Below are 23,095 nucleotides of genomic sequence, written 5' to 3'. Positions count from 1 at the left end.
CACGGTACAAAAAATAAATAAAATTTGCGTGCAAATTAATTAATGTAATGTGGAACTACTGTTAGATACGCGGGTTCTTTAGGGACACCTAATCTGTAGCCCCGCCTTTGCTCTGAAGCTCTGTTACCCAACCAAAATCACACACACTGTTTAAAAGCAAAAAATATTTATCCAACCCCATTTAAAAACAGTCTGTCGGTGCCATCTTTTGGACATTGATCATATTGCATTGGTTTTCATTTCTTGTCCTCAAACAGAGCACTAATCTGTTTATTTTTAAGTTACACATTCTACATTGACTAAAAAAGATGGTCTTTTAATGGTAGTATTATTTTATACATAAATCAATAACTTATAATTCAGATGAGAATAAAGTTAGTGTTAATTAAAATTAAGGAAAACAAATATATGGATCTGAAACATAGCAAATTAATTTTAAATTCATTCAGGTACAATTACCAAACATATCTCAAGGTCTTTGTCTTTTTATTAATTTAATTAATAAACTAATTATATAAAACTATTGTCAATGCACTACAAATAAACTGGTTCTATGCCTTTACTTTATTAATAAAACTTATTTAAAAAATACAAGGCTTAAGACATTTATTTTCTTTTGGTGGTACAGACTGAGACATGCACAATAAAAAAAAATTGCCTTCTACATTTTTGTTTTGCTTTTCCCTCCATTGTACCGAACTCGTACCGAACTGTGATGTATGAACCGAGCCGAGACTTCTGTGTACCGTTCCACCCCTAGTACACACAAATACATACATTCACCCACATAAAAATTAAATCACAGATCACAGATAACCATGTGTATAAAACCATGAGAAGGGCACACTTACAGTTGGTCTGGTGACCGGGCTTTCAGTGACTGTGCTGGTGGAAGATGCTTGGCTCTGCTGGTCACCCTGATCATTTTGGATGTTGCACTCTCTATCAGCCTCCAAAACGCCATCAGGTGCTTGTAAGATGGGAATCTGAAATATAGTATCCTCATCAGAAAGAGAAAACGGAGAAAATTGTAGTAACACATAGAAATGGACAATGGCAGACAAAGTACACAAATACTGTACATCAGTGAAAGTAAAACACTTAATATTCACTGCTGTTGAAATTACACAGCCTAGCCTCTCATTCTGTTCAATGTTTTTTTTTAAATATTGCTTCATTGTTTTCTAGTTTTCAAGGTAAATGCAAAATGTTTCGACTGATGCTGTGTTGAGTTTGGTTATGATAACATTAATATTGCGCACAGAGGGGTCAATAGCCCAAGTATAATAGTGGCCATTGCAATGACAGACTAGGATCCACTACCGATAGGCCAGAGCAAACAATAACAATTACGTAGTAATTCACATAATTAGCCTCCTCAAGAAAAGTAGGTACTGGATTACATTTACTTAGTTACTGTCCAACACTGAAAACAGAAAGTGGGATTGTACATCTTACCTGGTGTAAAATCTAATGTCCTCAGGTGACGAGGCAAATCGCTGAAGTCAAAAGAATTGTTTAGATGGAGAGTTTGGACTTGTTCTCTCAAGGCCTCAATTTCTGCCTTCATCCTCTCGGACTCTTCCCTGTCAACACAAACGGTGGGTCGGGCTTCGTGCTCCATCGGGACGGCTTCCTCATCTGGGATGGCCTCATCCTCGATGTCCTCCAGCTCAGGCTCTGGACTAGAGGGTTTAGTACGCCGTTCCCAAAACCCGGCACGTCTCTTCACAGAGTAGTCATTCCAGTGGAACAACTATGGCACTGCATTACGTGATAAAACCCGTCTACCCTTAGCAGTCGTCCGGATTAAATGTTCTTCAAAGTGACGACTGCATACCTTCGTGTTTTGAGTGACTGTAAATTCCGCCCGCCGTATTCTGTGCAGCCACTTAGCACATAGGATAGCCTCCTGAGGAAACCGATGAAAACTTAATACACTGTTGTGTCCACTTGAAGCCGAGCAACTTGGCACACAGCAGTGATCCTTTGAGCTGGCCACAGTTTTCATCAGTTTAAATGTACCACGTACATTGTACTTCTTTCGTACACCAGCACCACTCATTTTGCGAACAACGCCGACGGCTCCGCTTTGGTTGCTAGGATGTAAATAGAACGACCGGAAATGAATACGCCAACTTCTAGACAAACCGGAAGTTTGTTCCTTCGCCTGTGCAAGTAGCCCATATAGCATTAAAAAAAATTGTCAGAACGTCGTCTCTCAGTTGCTGAATGTCGCGCAACAACATTGCTATAGCCCTGGCGCGTCTTGCAATGTTACGAGCACACAGACAGCGACGTTGCCATAGCAGAAATGCAACGTGCCACAGACGTTGCCACAACGTAAATGTGTTTGCTGGGCCTATCGCTCCGAGACTGTAAGCTTGATCACGAACAGTTGGTACCAGAGCTGCCAACTCTAACGCATTCACCGTGAGACTCACGCAGTTGACACTTTTCTCTCACGCCACACATCCATTTTCTCACGCACAGAAAAATCGCTAAGCAAAGAGGACATGGAGACCGACAGACTAGACAGAGCAGGTTACTTATGATATAAAAAAACCCTCAGATTCTGTCAATTTTATTTCGAAATTCAAACAATAAATACCGTTTAAATACACATTTACCACTTGTAAATGTGACATGACAGATCCCTAGCGGCACGTGAACCGATCATCTTTACTAGCTAATAGTAAATAAACACGAATGAACAATGTTGAAAGAAACTACAACTTACCGAAATGTATATTCCTCATACATAATATCGATCAATCAGTGTATTTCATCCAAGTAAAGGGGTCAATAAAACAGCTGGAGAACAATAATATCACATAACATTTACCTCAGCCATTTAATGACCATAATATAGGCTATAGCACATTAGTTGGCTAGAAAAAAAAGAGCTATAGAGAGTATTTTGCTAAATATGTGTACTATATTACATATGTATTATATTTTTACTTATATCATTAAATAAAGTTGTTATTATAATAAAAAAACGCATTCTATTTAATTTGAGTTATTTTTAACCTTAAATAATACTACCAGCTGATAGGGCTCTCTGTTTGTTTACAGCATTAGGTGAGATTGTTTTTTTCTTGAGAAAAATTAACGCCTGTCTTGTGTAACTAATATTTATCCAAATGAGTCAATATTAAATCAAATCACAAGAATTTAATTTAATTGGAATCGTGAAATTTGCGTCAAGCAATAATAAAAAAAGTAGTTTACCAGAAATTGTACCATATAAACATTGTAACATGTTGTCACTAAACCTAATAAAATTCAGTTTAGGTCATTTTAGCATTTACAGTTTAGTAAATGTTTTGACAATCACAAGACACTTTTTTTTTCTTTTTTTTTTTTTACAACAACAACACACAAGTGTATAAACAACAATGGATTTGGAAAAGAGAAAGACAAGTCTGTGTCCTGTTATCTGAGGAGACATCACACATCTTCCACTTCAACTCAACAGAAGTTACCTTAAGAGTTGAGGCTCATTCTTTAGTATGCAGCATCCAGTTCAGCCAGCAATTAAAGAATGTTTGTTAATATTTACTACAAGTTTTGTAAACTTAATATCCAATATACTGCTAAATTCATGTCTGTGTATTAGTCTTAACCTAATCTTGGATGAAGTTCCTGTAAGCGGCTAGTTTTTACATAGAAATAAAACACAGACTGCATAAAATCACATTCACCAGGGTTGCGTTTCCCAAAAAGCATCATAAGTCTAAGTTGATCGTAGAAACATTTGCCACCAATGTTCTCAACAATTGACTTAGCTCACATTCAAAACGTAGTACTGCGTTTACAGGAAAAAATGCCATCTAACGTTAACATCATTGCCCTGCTTTGACGTTAAAATTACACTAAAGCATTGACGCTAAAATGGCATTCAAAAGCACCAGGGAAATGTCGCGCTTTACAGCGCTGCGTAAAAACAGCGTTTCCCAACGATTAAAACATTTCCTCATCATGATATTCTTACAACATTCAAAAAGCAAATAAGAAATGTTCACAGATGTTTTAATTTATTTACAAGTTGTCCCATCACGTTTGCTCCGGTCGTGTACACTCATGGTAATTATAGCTAAAAATCTCCCACCCAAACCCAAACCTTACCCTAAACCTACCCTTCCATTAAATTAAAATTTACTCTAGAGTCTCATACTTAAAGAAACTGAACAAGACATTTGTTTTAATAAACATGTTTATTAATGTTTATTTGTAACAACCAATACAAATCTTTATAAAACTTTGCAAAATGTAAAGTGCAGTAAATGAAAATAAAAATTGTAAATAGTGAATTTGAATAAAAATTGTACATAAAAAGAAACAACCAAAAATACTGTGGTGATTTATTTGCAATCATTTTTGCACCTGTGCCTCCATTACGGCCACCATGTGCCCCATGAGTCCAAGCAGGGAATGTGTGTCCGCTCTCATGTCCTGCCGCAAGGCATCGTCCATTTCTTTGCTGTGCTGCAATAACCTCTCATCTGCCCTTTCCAAATATTGCACCAGTTCTGAAGAACTGTCTCTCTTCCTTTTTCCTGTGTACAACAATAATAGCAGATGACAGATCATCAATGTCTTGTCACAGCATTGCAAATAATTGTTTTCTGCAGGGAATTACGCGTATGCATCTGCTACATGATTAAATATTATTTGTGACAGGTATATACTACTATGTTATATTTCATCATACTATATAGCATCATACTGCATCACTATCACTTCATCTTTTGCTCATGTCCCATAATAGATCATCAACATATACAGTAGCAAGTTAATGTCAGATTGACTTTATATTCTATTTTAAACTTATGTTTTTTCTACACGTTTGCTTTGTTTATCATATCAAAGCATTTTGTATTGATGTTCATTAAGTTAAATGAAGAAAAAATATAAACATTATTTCAGTACCTGATAGTAATGGATACAGTATACACATCTCAATGTTTGCATAGTGTGTAGTGTGACCATTTGCACACCAAGTCTTATGCCATTCTGAAGATGCATCTGCAGAGCTGCTACACGACGGCGCGGGAGAGCTGCAGCCTAGCGGTGGCGGTAACTCAACGTTGTCATCACCGTCGCTGATGGCAGGAAATTCTATATGCAAAAACAAGAAGACAGTGCTTTAAAAAAGATTTTGTCCACTACACTTCATACACTGTTCTGTGATACTTTATACAATGAAATCAAAGATAATACAATCCTAGCTAGCAACATTGCAAACACTGATGTGAGAAATTAGTACCTCGCTAAACAGCTAAGAAACACATAACTGGCTGGGAACAAGTAAAATAATGTAAAAACAGAACTTACCAGGATCAGTGCAACTTTGCTGCAGCGAATCATCCACCATTGACTCCAGCATTATTGTTGCTGAGTTCAGTGCCCCGGTCACCTGGCATGCCGGTCTATCGCTGAGGACAGAGTCGAGAACGTCGAAATGTGGGTTTCGATGTGGGTGTAACGGGTGTTATATTTATTTATTAATTTCACTCAAAATCTCTCCCTGTGTTATTATCATTTGTTATATTTCTTTCATTATTTTGTATTCTGGAATTATTCTTTTAATATTTCATTTAATTTATTCTTCTAATATTGATTTCTATTAACTGAGATGTCATATTTCTATGGTTAGATGGTCATTTTACAGTATTGTTCAATACGGTGCGTGGTTCCTTTAAGACTTGTGTTCCGGTTCCGGTTGTTCTCCTTCAGTTCGCGGTAAATGCGACTGAAGACAGGTGAGTTATACTGATGCTCCGTCTAAAAAGTTTAATAAATGCACTTTAATCTTATTCAAACGTGTATGAAGTTTGTGTGAATGATGTAATGAGTTATAACATGTATTTTCGGAGAGAATTCATTAAGCATGAGTGTGCAAGCTCTGTTGGCTAAAATAATGAATTGTGAGAGAAGGCCACAGACTCGAGCTTGTTCTTAATTTCATTTTTTTATTCATGCAGGTATGTTTTCTTTCATTCTTCTGTTAATATTGTTTTGAGTTTATGTAAAATGCTTAATTTTTTTATGAAATCTTTTGAACAAACACGATTTGATTATATGAGAAACTGAAATTTACATGTTTATGAAGGTGTCAAAAGTGTAAAATGTTTCAGTTCGCGGTAAATGCGACTGAAGTGAGGCTGAATTGTGAGAGAAGGCCACAGACTCGAGCTTGTTCTTAAAATTCTTTTTAGTCATTCAGAATAAAATCTGGCCTGAGAAATTTCTGCTGCCCGGTCTCGTTCTTCGACCAACACAACGCAGAGCTAAACAAAGACCGGTCACATGGGCGACCATTGCCGCTTCGACCGAGGTCCTTTTTTTTGTCCCTGTACTCCTTCTTTAAGTTTAAGTTTGTTGCTAATCTGTTCGACGTTCCTGTCGAACCGCGCTGCAGACATCTCTCACTGAATTTGCTGCAAAACCGGTTTCGTCCGTGAAGTCCTGTCTAATTTACTCTGGACTTCTGCAGAGGACCAGAGTGCAAGAAAGCAGCTTGTTTCCTCCTCGGACCACTGTTGTTTTTGCTTTATCGCGTCCATCGTGTTTAGCTGCTAATTCAAAAATGGTGGTTACAAGTTTCGGTTCGTCTTGTTGGTCACGGTAACCCCGCCCCCAGCCGCTGACGCAAACGGTTCTTACTTCTAGACCAGCAATGATTTGGTGCTACTTATGAACCACTTTTCCTGGTTCAGAGCTGGTGCTTTGGTGTCGAAAAACAAAGAACCGATTTGAAACTAGGCTCTGGCTCCGAACCAGCACCAGCACTGCCTTGGTGGAAAAGGGGTATCAGTAGTGGTGTTCAGTTCGAACCAGAGTCGCACAATAATGCCTACAGAGATCGGATCTGGACATCCATAACAGAGTTTAAATTAAAAGTGTATAACCGATCTATATTTAGTCAAGGTTGGCTAAACGTATACCTTACATAGATTTCCAATAAGTTACATTATATTTGTCCCAAATCATTGTTACAGCACAAATCAAATCTATGCTTTATAATGACAAATAATAATAATTTAGATCAAATTTGCTTTTTTCCAAACACCAAACTTCAAATAAAGACACCACTGTATTCATTCTTGAAGGGAACTTTTGGCTGTATGGCGATAAGATTGACTGTTTAGGACACACTGCCTTGAGCTTGAGCATGAGAACAGAATGACGCATCTGGTGTAGTTCAGCAGCCTCTATATTTTACTACACTTTACGTACAGTGTATTTTACTCCCAGTGAGGAGTTTAAAATGCAGTGGAACTGTTGACAGGAACAAAATCACAGAGAAAATATATTGACATATATTTAGATTTATTTGAGGGCTAATAAATATTTTAGGGGGCATAAAGCCTCTCTAAAATAGGTCTAGTGACATCCCTGGTATTTAGTGGATTAGACTGATCATCAGTTCCACACACACAGAGGTATAGATATACTTTAACGATCATGAAAAAAAATAAAACGACAACACTGGTATCAGCCGTTATTCAGTATTTTGGGTATCGTATTTGGATCAGTTTTAAATAAATAGTATTGGTGCATCCGTACTTTAGACTTGTCAGTTAACGTTAAAGTTCGTAGTTCTGCTTATCGTTTCATTGTTTTACAGTTTGAATCACCGATGACTCATTATCAGCTAAATCTGCAAATAAAAGTCGTCACCTTTATTTATATAGTGCTTTTTACAATACAGATTGTATCAAAGCAGCTTCACAGTGATAACATGAAAATAATACAACAAAGTTTGTTTCTAGAAGAAAATTGCGTCATCGTCCACCTTAAGGCAGATCAGTAATATTGTTGAATATTAAATGTCCCCAACTAAGCAAGCCAAAAGCCAAGGCAACAGTGGCAAGGAACCAAAACTCCATCAGGAGACAGAATAGAGAAAAAAATCTTGGGAGAACCCAGGCTCAGTCGGGGGCCAGTGTAAATGGTGTAGAGAGAGCCTCATGCAACCAAACAGTTTGCAATTTTGACCAAGAACAATCTGGCCAACATGTAAAAGCAGCCAATCACAGTTCATTTTGTTTTGAGAAGACTTTTAGCAACAGACACAAGTATACAAACCAAAGTACTGGCATTGACCAAAAGTAATTCTGATTAGTAAACAGACATAACATTAAGAAACAGATGTATTGCTTGTGCTTCAAATATATAGTTCAGTAGTTCTGAAAAGGTTGTCACTAACACAATATAAGTATAAAAGTCGTCAGACTCATCAGTTCTAAAATGGGAGAAATGCATTTTGAAAAATGTAAGCTTAGACTTTGAGGGAAGACTGTCAAAGTTTGATTAGCAAACATTATGATGCAAGACACTGGAAAAGTACAAGCTGTGCAAATGCTAATATTGCCAAAAGCCTGAATTTAACCTACATTATTGTAGCCTGTTTCAATCATGTGTTCACTACGAAGACATTGCCAAGCTACTGTGACACTTACAGCTGTTCCAGGGTAAGAGGAGCAAAAATAACAGCACTTTTCCATATTTATTTATGTATACTGTGAATCAAATCAGATATTTATTATGCCTGTGTTGGACAAACATTTACTTCTTTATAAAGGTATCCTTCTTCAGATAATCTGTCAAGCTGATTCTCCTTTTATACATTCAATACTTTGTTCAAAATCAGCTAGTTGTTTTACACTAATTCCCAATGCTTGGAAAGTGAATTATTGTGAAAGGTACATTACCACCCATGACCAAATGAGAGAGATTTATTCGTTGTTGAGGTTTGCACTAACTCAGTATAGACTCTGTGCTACAAATCTGTTTCAGTTCATCATCTGACAAACTAAATGATAAGCCACTCACACAATCACATTAAAAAAATGTAAAATACATTTCCATGGTAACCAGTTTTCCTATGTCCTGATTTCCCATTGCGTGTGTATGTGTGTGTGTGTGTGTGTGTGTGTGTGGGAGGGGGAGCACTGGGGCAGAGAGAGAGAGCGAGAGCGAGCGAGAAATGGGGGCGGGTGAGTGCGAGAGATGAGGCAATATGTGATGGTAAAAGACCACATTCACTGTTATAGATCACAGTACCAGTGTAACAGGTATTACAAACTGTACTGCATTACACTGTTCATCTGCGCATCGAGTCTTTGACTGGCATTGGAGAATAAATGGGCTGGGTTTTGACAGAATTTCATGTTTAATAGGCTGAGAAGTATCAGTCGGGATTTAAAAGTGTCATTTTTGGACATTTTTTTAAAAAGGATTTCTTGATTTTGGACAAGACAGAAATGGCAGTTTTTCCAACAGGCCACTCATAAGAAAAGGATACAATGCTTTGAAAAAGACTTCTGTTAAACCGGACTGTATTTTTTTTTCCACAAAAAAGTTTCTTCACGGAGTGCAGCAGGCAGAACTGAGCAGACCTCGTGCCAAATTCTTCAAGCTGATTTGCCATTAGAAGAATGGAGTAAAGCTGGGATCTTCTATGAAAGCTGGGATTGATTATTCCAGATCTTGAAACATGGCTCAGTCTGAAGACATGCCTACGGAGATGAGCGCTGAGGCGAAGGCAGAGAGCGAGTCTGCAGGGGCGATAAAACGGGCTCGGACCATGGCTCTCTACAACCCCATCCCAGCCAAACACAACTGTCTCACCGTCAACAGGTCTCTCTTTATCTTCGCTGAGAATAACTGCATAAGAAAATATGCAAAGAGGATTATAGAGTGGCCATATCCTTTAACAAGCTTTTCTTCTTTTGCCAATGATAGAATGACAAATTGCATGCAATAATCACAGATTTGCTTATTTTCTTTACTTAATGTTTTTGATAGAAGTTGGCTGTCCTTTTACTGTCAGTTGTTTGGTGAAATAATTTCAGACACATTTAGTAAAGCTAGAAAGAAAACAAATAATTAGTAATTATCTGCTGGCGAAACGGCAAGTTCTGTATTAAAAGGTGCTATCAGTTTTTTGTAGACTAAGACTGTCATCTCATATTTCACTGGTTTGCATTGGTTTGCATCTCTACCATTAAGAAATGTAAGACTTTGTGACGCTAGACACTCTTTCTAGGGCGTAACAGTGTAATACAAAACTGTTGTCAGAGTTAATAGAGCTGCTTGAGATTTATGTATATAAGTTTAGTAAGAAATGTTAAAAAGAGTTGGTACGTAATTACTACATTAAAACTAGTTTTAAAATAGGTTTTATTTGCCTTCCATTACACAAGATCAAGGTAAATTTAGCCAATATGAGATTAATACAATGAGTTCAACAGAAAGCATGTGGAGGCTTTTCTCACATGTAATCTCACACGTGTCTCCTCTAGAGTCATATTTGCCAAGACACCAAAGCCTGCAATCAAAAGGTAGACATATCAATATAGACGCACACATTTCAACGCACGCAACTCATTCTTCCTAAACCAAATAACCCTCTAACTGTAAATGTCGAAAACGTATCTCAAAACGTTCAAGAAATACAGATCTTATGTGCGTGTATGTAGTTCTTTGTCATGGATTGGATGTATTCATGTCCAATAACAACACTATTCAACAAGACCTACGGACTAACCAAGATTAGTTAACCAATGACAAAACACACCTAAATACAATTCAATGCCAAAGAACAGAACTTCAAAATAAAGACATGACAAATAGTACAACAAAAAGACAAGAGTATGAAAGCATCAACCAAACTCAGAGATTCCACATGGCCAAAAGATTGCATAACATCCTAAACTTTATACAACTAATTAATTGCAATTAAGACTTAATAATGGCTCGAGGCTAGAGGATGATAACAGCTGTAATCTGGGTTTGTTGCAACTGGGCTGTGACAATAATGCTAAAGTGGACCTGATCACAGGTTTCTGACCTTGTGGCTGTGGTGGACCTGGGATGTTGGATTGTGGTTTACTTGTATAGTGATCTTGTGGTGGTGCTGGATAGGGATCCCCACTGGCTGGAGAAACTGACTCTGCATGGCCAGGAGATGTACACTTGGGAACAAGGCTTGGTGTGGCTGATAGAGAAGCATGGGTGGACATGGTAGGCGCATGAGAATAGGTGGGTGTTGCAGGCATTGGAGCCAAGGCTGCTCTTACTTCACTTGAGACAAGAGCCGTGACATGGATCCCAGGGACATGACCAGCCTCAGGGAATCATAAACATCTTGGAGAACAGAGAATGCAGTGGACTCTGGACTGGCAGCCATAACATGACTCGGGACATGGGTGGTCTCTATGACAGGGAACTAAATAACTAAGTCCAGAGACTGCCATAAACACTGGAGGGGTATGCTGCAGAAATACCAAGCTCCTGGTTTGAGACAGGGGGTGTGAGTTCCTGCTTACGGTTTGTGCGAGATGTGAGCACCTTGGGTAATGGTAGTACACAGGTTTGGTCTTAGATGGACACTACCTCATCTGTAGCAGATATGGGTGCTGATTCAGGTTCATGGTAGGCATGAGTATGGACTCGTGGCTGTGAACGTGATGTGAGAAAGCTGGCATATTTGGGGAAAACTAAGAGGGAAAAAGTGATCACCATCCACTACTTCAACAGTATATGGTATGGAAGCTTGTTTCCGCCAGAGAATAACAAAAAAAAGGTAAATTGCAGCTGTTTATCTCACAATTCTGACTTTTTTTCTCATTGCGAAATATAAACTCACAACTGCGAGAAAGAAACTTGCAATTCTGACTTTTTTTCTCGCAATTGCGAGTTTATATCTCACAATTCTGACTTTATAACACACAATTCTGACTTTATATCATGCAATTCTGACTTTATAACTCTTGATTTTTTTCTTCTTCTTGGAATTGGACATTATAACTCGCAAATGCCAGTTTATATCTCACAATTATGAGATAAGATGTAAGAATTGCAAGATATAATCTCGCAATCGCATGTTATAAAGTCAGAATTACGAGATATAAACTCGCAATTGCATGTTATAAAGTCAGAATCACAAGATTATATCTCACAATTCTTAGTTTATATCTCGCAATTCTGACTTCATGACACGCAATTGTGACTTTATATCACACAATTCTGACTTTATATATTTAACTTTAACTCACATTTGTGAGATAAAAAGTAAATTATCTTTTGAAATGTTTTATTCTGTGGTGGAAACAAGCTTCCATAACATGATTAACCACTCAGCCACAAAGCAAAATGAACATCCCGGAAGATTCCAATTGACTTTGCCTGAAATTGGCATATTTAATGTTTTTGAGAGAATCATAAATGCAACCTAGCCTTATTGGAAAAACATGCCTGTGGCAACATTTCTGCAAAATTACATTACGTTGCTTCTCGAACGTTTCGCAACACTTTCAAAGTTAAATGTCCAGTGAGTGACACTAAAAGTGCTTTCAGTTCTATCCAAAACAGATAAAAGTGAATCAATGTTGAATGTGAAATGAAATGTCTGGTGAGTGGCACTAAAAGGTTAATGTTCTATCGCTTTTGAAAAGAATGTACTGCCAACACCAAACCTAACCAATAGTGTTAACAAAAGCAAACGTGATGTAAAAACGCAATTGTCAGGGATCAGCCAGGCTCCACCATCACACAATCACTGAGATCACGATCACCTGAGTATCAAACTTCAGACGTATCATCGCTTACCTTCTGCGCTTCGTCTTCCTGAGTGTGTCTATTCATCTCCAGTGTTTCCCTGTTCGTCGTCATCTTCGTATTCTTCGTCGTGCCAGCAAACACTCACCTCTCTTCCCATACCGGTGTGTGCTTCATCATCCACGCTCTCATCTACCACCATAACAGAAAGGACAGTCAGTATCTCCGGTTCTTCATCCTTCATTGACATTCATCCACAACAGTTCCCGCTACCGCTATTCTCTTAACATTTAATACAACTGTTTCTCATCTCAACCATCTTGTTTGGAGTGTCTGTTTCGTTACAGCAATGACATTTTAGCAAGTACATTGTTGTGTCAGGTGAACTACCAAGTTTATTATGTCAGAAAAGGTTATGTGATGCAAACTGTATTAGTTTACAAATCAGGCACTATGGTCATAACTTAGTATAATGCAAAATAGGGTTTGCTTGTTGGGTTCAGAGTTGATGGCCGTGTATTCTTTAACTGAGCAGAATTACATAAAGTTGGAATCCATGTACATAATAAGTACAATGTACAACACAATGACAACTCCGTTAGGTCCTCTAGAAAGAGCATGTTCTGACTGTGAATAAAGACTTTTCTCCAGGCTATAGTCAGAATGACAAAGATTGTAACAAAGCCTCAGAGATGGGAAAATAAATGGCAAATGTCTTTTCCTAGCAATGTAAGACACTATATTAATATTACACTCAAATCCAAGCCATTCTGTAAAGTTTATGTGTATTACTGTTTGTCCAGCATGTATTGGTGTCTGTATGTTTACTTTTTATGTTATATCTTTGTTTATTTTTTTACAGTGAAGGATCAAGTGAATATATAGGCTACAATTTTCACATAACAGCCAATTATCCAAGGAAGAAACAGACATGTGGGTATGAGAAAATTATACGGTTAATTAGACTTGCTGACTACTATTTTTCTTCTGCTAATAGTAGTAACTTGTCACCCTGATTTAGTTCTGGTTGCTTGTTCATCTATAAGCCCATCCTCTCAGTGTACTCTATCATGGCTTTCATTACTTGTACTTTTCAACTCAATCAACCACTATGTCACACAATTAGCAATATATTTCATGTTTCCTAAAAATCCTTTAACTTTGATTATATTCACAAGTGTCAGCTACCAATCCAATCAGCAGAAACTGGTCACGGCACATTCTTACGAGGATTGCACCCGTTTTCCACACTTGAGCCTGAAAATACATTACAAGCAGCATTTGAGATAATGTTTGAATGTTTCTCAGGTGAGCAAAACTCAGTCAACCCTCCCTGGAGGAGGTTAAGTGTTGAATGCTGGTTGCCATGGCAATCCTCGCTGCTAGAGAGATGCCAAAAATAAAAAAGCTGAAGATTCTAAGTTAGTGCACCTGATTGAATTGACATCACTATGCGTATTATTTTATAATGCCATTGTGTGTGTGTGTGTGTGTGTGTGTGTGTGTGTGTGTGTGTGTGTGTGTGTGTGTGTGTGTGTGTGTGTGTGTGTGTGTGTGTGTGTGTGTGTGTGTGTGTGTGTGTGTGTGTGTGTGTGTGTTATAGCTTCCAAGTATTTTACCTCTCTTGCAACCATCTTTTTATCTGAAAAGAATGGTGAAATTTGGTGCTCTGGTTGCTCAGAAAGTATTAGCACAGATTTTCTCTACAAGCTGCATGATTTGAGGTATCATTCATGTCTGTAGCACAGCCAGTGCAGGCGACTTACTGTAAGGTCTAAACTGTTCAAATCACTAAATATGATCAACAGGAAAAGTGATGTTTGCCCCAGCACACACACAACTAAAACCATTCTTTGTTCGCTTTTGAAGCGGGTTTATTTGGTGAGGATGTCATTGGGCTCATGAATCTGGCCATTGAGGATTACCCTTTGATCACCCCCTCAAACAAGCTTAAGAGAACATGAATGAATTTGGATTTCCATTAATTTGGATTTGCAGTGAAATGCTCATTAAGGTTAAAAAAAAAATATCAATGGATATTCTCACATGAGTTAGCATTTTATTTTCTCCCACCATATGCATTAAAAAAAAATCTCAGCTGTTTTTTTATTAAATTTTTTTAGCCATGTGGCAATTTAATGGTCATTCAAATTTCATAGTTTACAAAAAGCAATCAATCCAAAAGTAATTTTGTAAATCCTTTTTGACCTCTGCCAAGCACATGCATTTAAAAAAAAAAAAATAGTCTTTTATTTCTGAAATACTGAAAACCATTTACAAGAACAATATGAGGTCATCGCTTCACTCAGTTCATAAGAATAAAAAGAAAAAGTTTTGAAACTTAAAAAGGCTCATTATTATGTCAGCACCAGTTTTGCAATACAAAAAGAATTATATACATTTATATAAAATATAATACTTAAATGCTGAACATGTGACTGACTGTCATGGCTGTTTGCAGCAGAGAAACAAAGGAGCAGGATCTAATTGCAGCAATCTTTAGTTTATTAACAAACTCATAATAACTAAAATAATAAAATACTCAGGCATCACAGAAATCTCAAAATCACGAACAGAACTACCACCACACAAAGACCAAATTGAAACAAAGACTAACAGAAAACATGATCAATATATACCAACAAAAACAAAGGGAGGAAATGAGAAACAGGTGGATCACATTAATCAAACAATGAATAACCCAGTCCCACTTTATATTAAGTGTCCTTAACTACTAAGTACTAACATTTAAATTAATCATTTGATTCAATGCACTTATTGTGTACAAACATGTTTTTACATTGTACTTACATTTTAAAATACCTGCATTTAAATACATCTATAATTACACTGTTGACCTTCCCTTACACCTCAACCCACACTTAAACCTACCCATACCACCACACCTGTCCCTAAAATGATCCATATCCCACCTAAATAACAGAAAAAGTGTTTTGCAATACAATATGAACACGATAAGTACATTATACTTTATTTTTATTTTTATATAAGTACAGTACAGAGTCGTTTAAGGGATAGTTCCCCCAAAAATGAAAATTACCCCATGATTTACTCACCCTCAAGCCATCCTAAGTGTTTAAGACTTTCTTATTTCAGACAAACACAATCTGAGATATATTAAGGCCTTCTGAAGAGAATTGATGCGTTTGTGTAAGAAAAATATACTTATTTAAAACTTTAAAAACTAAAACTAGATCCGAGGAGATGAAGACCCTGGTAGGAAAAGAGAAAAAGGTGGATCACATTAATCGAACAATGCATAACCATAGTAACAAATGCAAATAAAGGAAACAGAACAGGAAACAATGATAAAAAATAAAATTAAAAAATTTAAAAAAACCTTCTAAGAGTCCAACTCAAACACAGTCAAAAGGTGAAATAATGTGACACTCTGCAATAAACACAGAGATGTTAGTCCCGTCCTTATCAGTCCATGATAAGAATTGTAACTCAGAACATTGTTTAGAAAAAAGAGATTTAGTGTTTAACATATTTGCAAGGTTTTGCTAGGGAGTTTTCTTACAATTCTGAGTGGTCTGTGGATATTGTCTGTATTGTTTTGATCCCATGGCTGGTCTCTGTCCATTCAGTTCCTACCAACTGGAGGTTTTGGAGTTGTCTTCTATGTTGGCTTGTGTTTTGGATTTGACGAGTTTGGATATCTCTAGACTGCTTTGTTTTCTGCCTGGTATGTTACTCATAATTCTGCAAATGATTATGAAATCTATGAAAAAATCTCAGCTGTTACACACTCTTATTTGTCCAATCTGACAACTCCATTTGACATTTCTGTTGTATACTGTTTTTGTTCCAAAGAAACATTAATATGAAATCCTTTGGAAGATCATTTTATGATCTGAGACTATAAGATAGACTGGTGCACGCTAAACCCAACGCAGGACTCTAAAACACATGTTTTTATCACTTAGAGATTTGCATTTAGGGTTATGTTTAGCCCAAGAAGTTCAGTGACCCAAAGAAAAGTATTGCAAAAAAAGTATTGGCTTGGAAAAATATTTTTTCTATGGCCTCAAAAATGTTTTAAGACCTGCAAATTGTGTTTGACACTGTTGGACCAAAGTTCACCAAGTATCAGTACCATCTTCCAAGTTTTAGTTTAACTGTTCTCATAATGATGACTCACACTTGTTTCCTACACTTCAATATAACTACCGGGCAGTTTCAGATGGTGCTTACAAAATTGTTCGTATTTATCCTGCTAGTATTTCCTTCGGATTTGTTTGCTGTGTTTTATGGATTCACAATAATTTTCAGTGACAATCCAGTTTACAGTTTACATCATTCTTTCTGCAATCCAACTGTAAAGTCAAAAGTAACATTAGCCGCGTTTCCATTACCCTTTAAATTGCGCAAATTGAAATTGCGAATTGAAAATACGCTTAATGGAAACACGTCAATTTCGCAAAAACTCCCATTTATCGCAAAAAAGTTTTTACGCTCGCATGAGGTGGTTTTTCAGGCAATTCGAAAAAGAAATATTTCGCAAAACTGCAATGGAAACAGTTTTTGCGCATTTACAGGTCACCTGACGTAGAAGGCGCGGTGTGTTTGGACAGAATACGAGAGTTCTTTATTAAATTCATAAAAGACAAAAGAATTACAGGAATAATGGATTCTAAACCTCAAAGAAATGCCACAATCAAGACCACGAAGCAGATATGAGGGAGAAAAACCTCAAACACAGTATAAGGGTCTTGCTTGGCTAACATGCCTACGTTTCCTTCCATTAATAATAATAATGTCTAGTGCGGTACGTGGCTGTGATATAAACCTACCAACGTCCGTTGGCATGATTTTAGGAATGACTTATCGCGAGAGGAAAAAAAAATGACTTTTTAGTCGCATAACATCAGTTAATGGAAACACTATCATTTCGCAATCGTTTTTTTATCGATATTTAGAAAAATCGCAAAAGTTTTGCGCACATCTGTAATGGAAACGCGCCTACTTTCTCATTTCCTTACTTATCAATACATCTTTAGTTTGGGCAACCAGGGTTTAAGAATCTGAGAAATAAGTACTAAATTATTTCAGTTAAAACAAGGAATGATATCTGTAGCTGAAGTTAGGACACTACTGAAATGGTTTAAATATCGCTCTCTACTGTTAGAGCTTGCTTGAGAAATGAATTAAAATATACAAACTTATCAATATCCAGCACTAGAAAAAGTAATGTCAATAATTAAGACTTCTTTACTTGTTTAAGGACATATTTTACTTGCTTTAAAGGGTGGCCTATATTTTAAAAAACATTGTAGCTTCTGATCTACTCTTCTGAAGACATCTTACTGTATGTTCGTCTGGTCTTCCAGTGGTCATGTCAGAATCAACTGAAAACAGGGATTTGTCGTTTTCCACATGGACACAGGTTCCCAAGACATTCTGGTGGATGCAGCCAGCAAAGCTAAAGAAAGAGATTCTAGACTCTGATTTTTTGGTTACAATTTAATTTAATGTGACATAGTAATGTTAATTAGCTACATGTATTTACTATGGAGTTATGTTTAGGGTTAGTGTTTGGTCTAGGGTTAGTTACTTATAATTATGCATAATGTACTGTTATTACTATACTCGTGTAAATACGTCACCTTAAAATAAAGTGTTACCAATTTGTAGTAACTTTTAAATTGGGCGGTGGGTTTGTTGATGCATCCTTTGCATAGACTGAGAGTTTAAGAAGAGTAAATGTTGAAATCAAGTGTTTTATATGTGTTTAATGCTGTTATTTTTGGCTTTTAGAAGAGTTTCTGTTGTTGAGGTTTTTGTGGTTAGTGGTTATCATTGTGCTGAAGAGTAATGTTGGTGGCTTATGTTGTGGTTGGCTATTTCAAAGAATACATTACTTCATGCTATAACGGTAGAGACAAGTAATATTTTACCTATTCATTACATTTACATGCTAAATAAGTGAAATTTAACATGTGGTTTTCTATATGTTTATTTTTACTGAAATACATAAAAAGAGTTGGTTCCAATGCCACCACTCAAGTAGTTGGAACAACTTAGTTTCTGAATAATGTACTGTAGCATTATGCTACAATGCTACTTAATGTAATATGTTGGTTGAACATAATTGCATTAGAAGTTGTCATATCTCAGAATATTGATGCAAGCTGTTGGATGATATTCATTCATTCATTCATTCATTATCAAAATATTTTTAGAGTGTGGCAGACAACCAACGATCAATTTCAATCTACAATTCTACCACTTGTAGACATGTTGGGTTTGAGTTGACTAGTTGTGGATAAATCACTACAAAGCTAATCAAGGCTGACAGGGGCTAAAGCAAGACAATGCAGCCACTGTGAATATGTTAATGAAGACATGCATGCTTCTCACCTGCATCATCCACTCAAACACTCCATTACTGCAGCATGGAGCCATTTATATAAGGTCAACTACTTTACTGGATGACAAGTCAACTAATAAGAATGATTAGTCATGCATTTAATCAAACAAGTCCATATGCTACTGATACAGTAGGGTCATTCCATGTCAAATCAACCAAATATTTTATGGAAGAAAACAAAGATAAATGAAAATGAGTAAAATTAAACAATTAATTTTAAAATGAAGGAAAAGGAAAAGTTGATTGAGAATTAGAATCCAAAAGGATATTAAAGGGATAGTTCACTTAGAAATTAATTTTTGGTATGTTTTAGCTTACCTCAAGGGCATCCAAGATGTAGGTGTCTTTTTTTCCGCGGTAGTTTCAATTTTGATATTTTTAGGTCAAACCGTTCTTGTCTGTCAGTCATATAATGCAGGTCTATGGTCATTATCTCAAAACACAAGCACAGAGTCCAAATTAAAACAATTCCCCGTCGTCCAAATTAAACAATTCCCCATCGTAAGTACACATTGATGGCCTAAGACACGAAACGAGCGGTTTGTGTGAGAAAACGAACAGTATTTATATAGTTTTTACCACTTATACACAGCCATGTCCGAGTGATCTGATCTGACGTGTATGCAGACTGGTGCATAGATATATACACTAGATGTCGCCTTAAAGACATTCGTTCCAATGAACTGCCGTAGACAAGGCGACATCTAGTGTATATATCTATGCACCAGTCTGCGCACACGTCAGATCAGATCACTCGGACATGGCTGCGTATAAGTGGTAAAAACGATATAAATACTGTTCGTTTTCGACGACGGGGAATTGTTTTAATTTGGACTCTGTGCTTGTGTTTTGAGATAATGACCATAGACCTGCATTATATGACTGACAGACAAGAACGGTTTGACCTAAAAATATCAAAATTTAAACTACTGCGGAAAAAAAGACACCTACATCTTGGATGCCCTTGAGGTAAGCTAAAACATACCAAAAATTAATTTCAAAGTGAACTATCCCTTTAAGATATCTTTAATACTTTTAAAGAGTTACATGCACGCAAACTTTGGAAAAAGAATGTTTATGGCACTCACACAGGTATATTCTGTGCAATTGTGTTGATAGAAAAAAATGAGATACATTTCTGGTTTCAACCCTATTTGTTGTTCTTTTTTTTTTCTTCTTTTTTTTCTAATTGCAGAAATACATACAGAAATTTTACAAAATACACATATCGACAAAAACAAAACAACAAAAAAACACAGATAAACAACAATATAAGAATATGCCATAACATTATTTGTTGTTCAGATATTCCTCTTTAAAAGAAACAGATATCAACTGTATGCAAAGTGTCCCACATTTAGTTTTTGATCACTGAAAATGTGTTTATTTGACCAGTTTACTCATGGAGTATACTTTGACCAGTTTACTCATGGAGTATACTTAAACTGTATCGTTTAAGATCTCCATATCTCTGGGATTGAAAGTAACAGACCTACCGATCTCTGTGTAAAAAATTAAATAATGACACCATCTTTCTAAAGTAAAGAAATTGCCGGGGACCTCTGGTTGAGTTGACACGGAATGACTCATAACCATTTATGTGTATACAGTGTATGTTCCTACTGAAGAGAAAAGGGAATTAATGCAGGTATGCAGAATTTTTGGATGTGTTGAGTAGTGAGTATAGAGACTGTGAGTCTTGAAGAGAAGAGTCTTCATTGTTTAGATGCGAGCTAGAATATTTAAATTTAATAGTTCTCCTTTTGTTAGAAATTAAGTGTGTTATTTCATCTGATATAATATTTGCCTTGACTTCTATGCCATTACTCCATTTGAGTATATGATCCTGGCCACCATCATAGCCAACTGTATCGTTTTATCCCTGGAGCAACATCTTCCTGGTGAGGACAAGACACCTATGTCCAAAAGGCTGGTAAGCATTCAAAACTTCAATTACACCACCACAGCACATACACTTTCTAGTTTTTCAACCTTCACTAACACTATCAAACCCGGCCAATTTCCTAGGCACAAATTAAGCAAATCTCAAACATCATAACTACTGGACACTGTACTTATAGTTTCCCTGGGCTGGGTTAACTTGCTTACAATACTAACTCTGAAAATTAAATCTGATCATTTGTTTTCTTTAATCATTGTATCTGTTTCTTTATCATTGGGTCCATTAGGAGAAGACAGAGCCTTATTTCATTGGGATCTTCTGTTTTGAGGCTGGTATCAAGCTGGTGGCACTTGGTTTTGTTTTTCACAAGGGTTCCTATCTCAGAAATGGCTGGAATGTAATGGACTTCATTGTTGTGCTAAGTGGGTAAGTGATTTTTTTCCCCTCAATACTTCACAGTTATGAATAGTTTGAGATAACAGATGAGAGCTTTACAACTATAGAAAGTATGGCTTCCATTAAACTTTCATTAAAAACAAATCTGATAGGACTGTAAAGAGGTAGTAGGTATCTACCCTAAGAGTTCTGCCATGTGCAATATCGGATAGGTGTGCACAATTATCCAAAATAAAAACAGGCACTCTCAGGTAAAAAAGCAGGAGGACTCTCCCATGGTGGCGTGATGTCCTATGCTGCTTTATACTACACTTTAAATATACAGTTGCTAACTTCCCTAAGCATTTCTTCATGGGGCATTTTGAAAGCTCATTTCTCTTACTTAATTGGATGAGGGAAGTTTCAGCTGATCTTAACATCATCAATTCTGACTGAGAGACCTATTCATATACCTTCAGGCATGTTCTCAGAATCGAACTGAATCAAACTTTAGTTCTGAGTTCATGCAAGACGCACATCCACATCCTTCAGATGTGTGTGCTGCGTCATCAACCCGGAACTAGAGTCCGACTCAGTTAGATTCTGAACTGGCTCGACTATTTAAAGGCTTAATTACTACTCCAAATCCCCAAATGCCATATCCCAAAGCTGATTCGAAAGACCGCTGTTCGCCAGCAGCAGCAGCCATCTTCTTTGTTTTCAAGTAGCAGGGAATTCATGCGGAACCCTCACAACTCTGCCGTCATTATGTTAAGCCCGCCCACCAACTCTATACACGATGCGATTGGCCTGACTAGAGTTTGTTTTTTCCAGCTCAAAAGCCAACAGAGAGTTGCTAGACGACCCTGGCTGCAAAATAAAATGTGCTGCCGCTAGGGTGCGTCTAGATTTCTAGGCTAACATGTTTGTGTATTTTTTAAACATTTTCTCCCAACAGCCCAAGCATACACATAGGTTTATAGAGAAGTGCATAAAAAGATTAATATAAAAAATAACTGTAAATAATAAATCAGCACCATAGAAGGTTCCAAGTGATCAAGGGCTTAGGGCATTCCATTTAAACCCATTGCACAGGCTCTGTCAGTAGTGGGCACTCGTGCAAAGTTGACCAAGGTAACCATGAGTTGGAAGGAAGTTAGAGAAAGGAACACATTCCTAAATTAGAACACAGTCACTACCGGATTATGAATGAATGAATGAGGCATTTATATAGATATATACAACTTGCCTTCGCAGTTGTGCATTGCATCCACTACATTAGAGTACAAAATACATTACACAAGTTAGTAGATGCAAGGATGCCAAAAGACTCAATAGCTTATACTGAATGTTTGTCTGATGAGGATATGGTGAAAACAACTACTCACATACATCACATGCATTAAATAATTAGGATGGAATTATTTACGGAAAACTGTAGAATCCAAACAAACAATAAGTACCGATTATGATTGTGAAGACCAAATGGATCTGCATACAAATATACAAACAGAATACATCTCATTTGTTTAACAACTGATTATATTGACACCATCACACCAGGACAAATAAGCAAAATTCATTCATTCAACATAAGATGTGCTAGATAAAGGTGAAGGGATGAGGCGAGAACTCAAGACGCAGAGCATGGGCTTTTATTTGTAGTTATAACTGGCCCCATGAGGTACACTGAACAAAGGATATTCACACGACAACACAAAACCAACACACCAACATGACCACACAGGACAGACACACACCAACAGGACAATACAAGATGGCGAGAGGGATCAATTTACAGAGACAAGAAGTGGAGGGAGAGAGGGGAGCCAAGCCAGTGTTGGCGGGAC

General features: G+C 36.9%; 1 protein-coding gene across 2 annotated transcripts in view; it reads left to right on the top strand.

The window, feature by feature from the left end:
* The first annotated feature begins 9,089 nt into the window (after positions 1–9,089).
* cacna1eb (calcium channel, voltage-dependent, R type, alpha 1E subunit b) overlaps positions 9,090–23,095 on the top strand; it is a 99,211-nt gene continuing 85,205 nt past the window's right edge. For both annotated transcript variants that reach the window (XM_082171919.1, XM_082171918.1), the window contains exons 1-3: positions 9,090–9,717; positions 20,795–20,900; positions 21,157–21,296. In XM_082171919.1, coding sequence (XP_082028045.1) covers positions 9,509–9,717; positions 20,795–20,900; positions 21,157–21,296 — 455 coding nt within the window. In that variant the 5' untranslated portion in view covers positions 9,090–9,508. The remainder of the gene's footprint in view (positions 9,718–20,794; positions 20,901–21,156; positions 21,297–23,095) is intronic.

This window comes from Leuciscus leuciscus (genome assembly GCF_965113295.1).
Source record: "Leuciscus leuciscus genome assembly, chromosome: 6".
NCBI classification, from domain to species: domain Eukaryota; kingdom Metazoa; phylum Chordata; class Actinopteri; order Cypriniformes; family Leuciscidae; genus Leuciscus; species Leuciscus leuciscus.
This window is presented reverse-complemented; position numbering and strand designations above follow the sequence as displayed.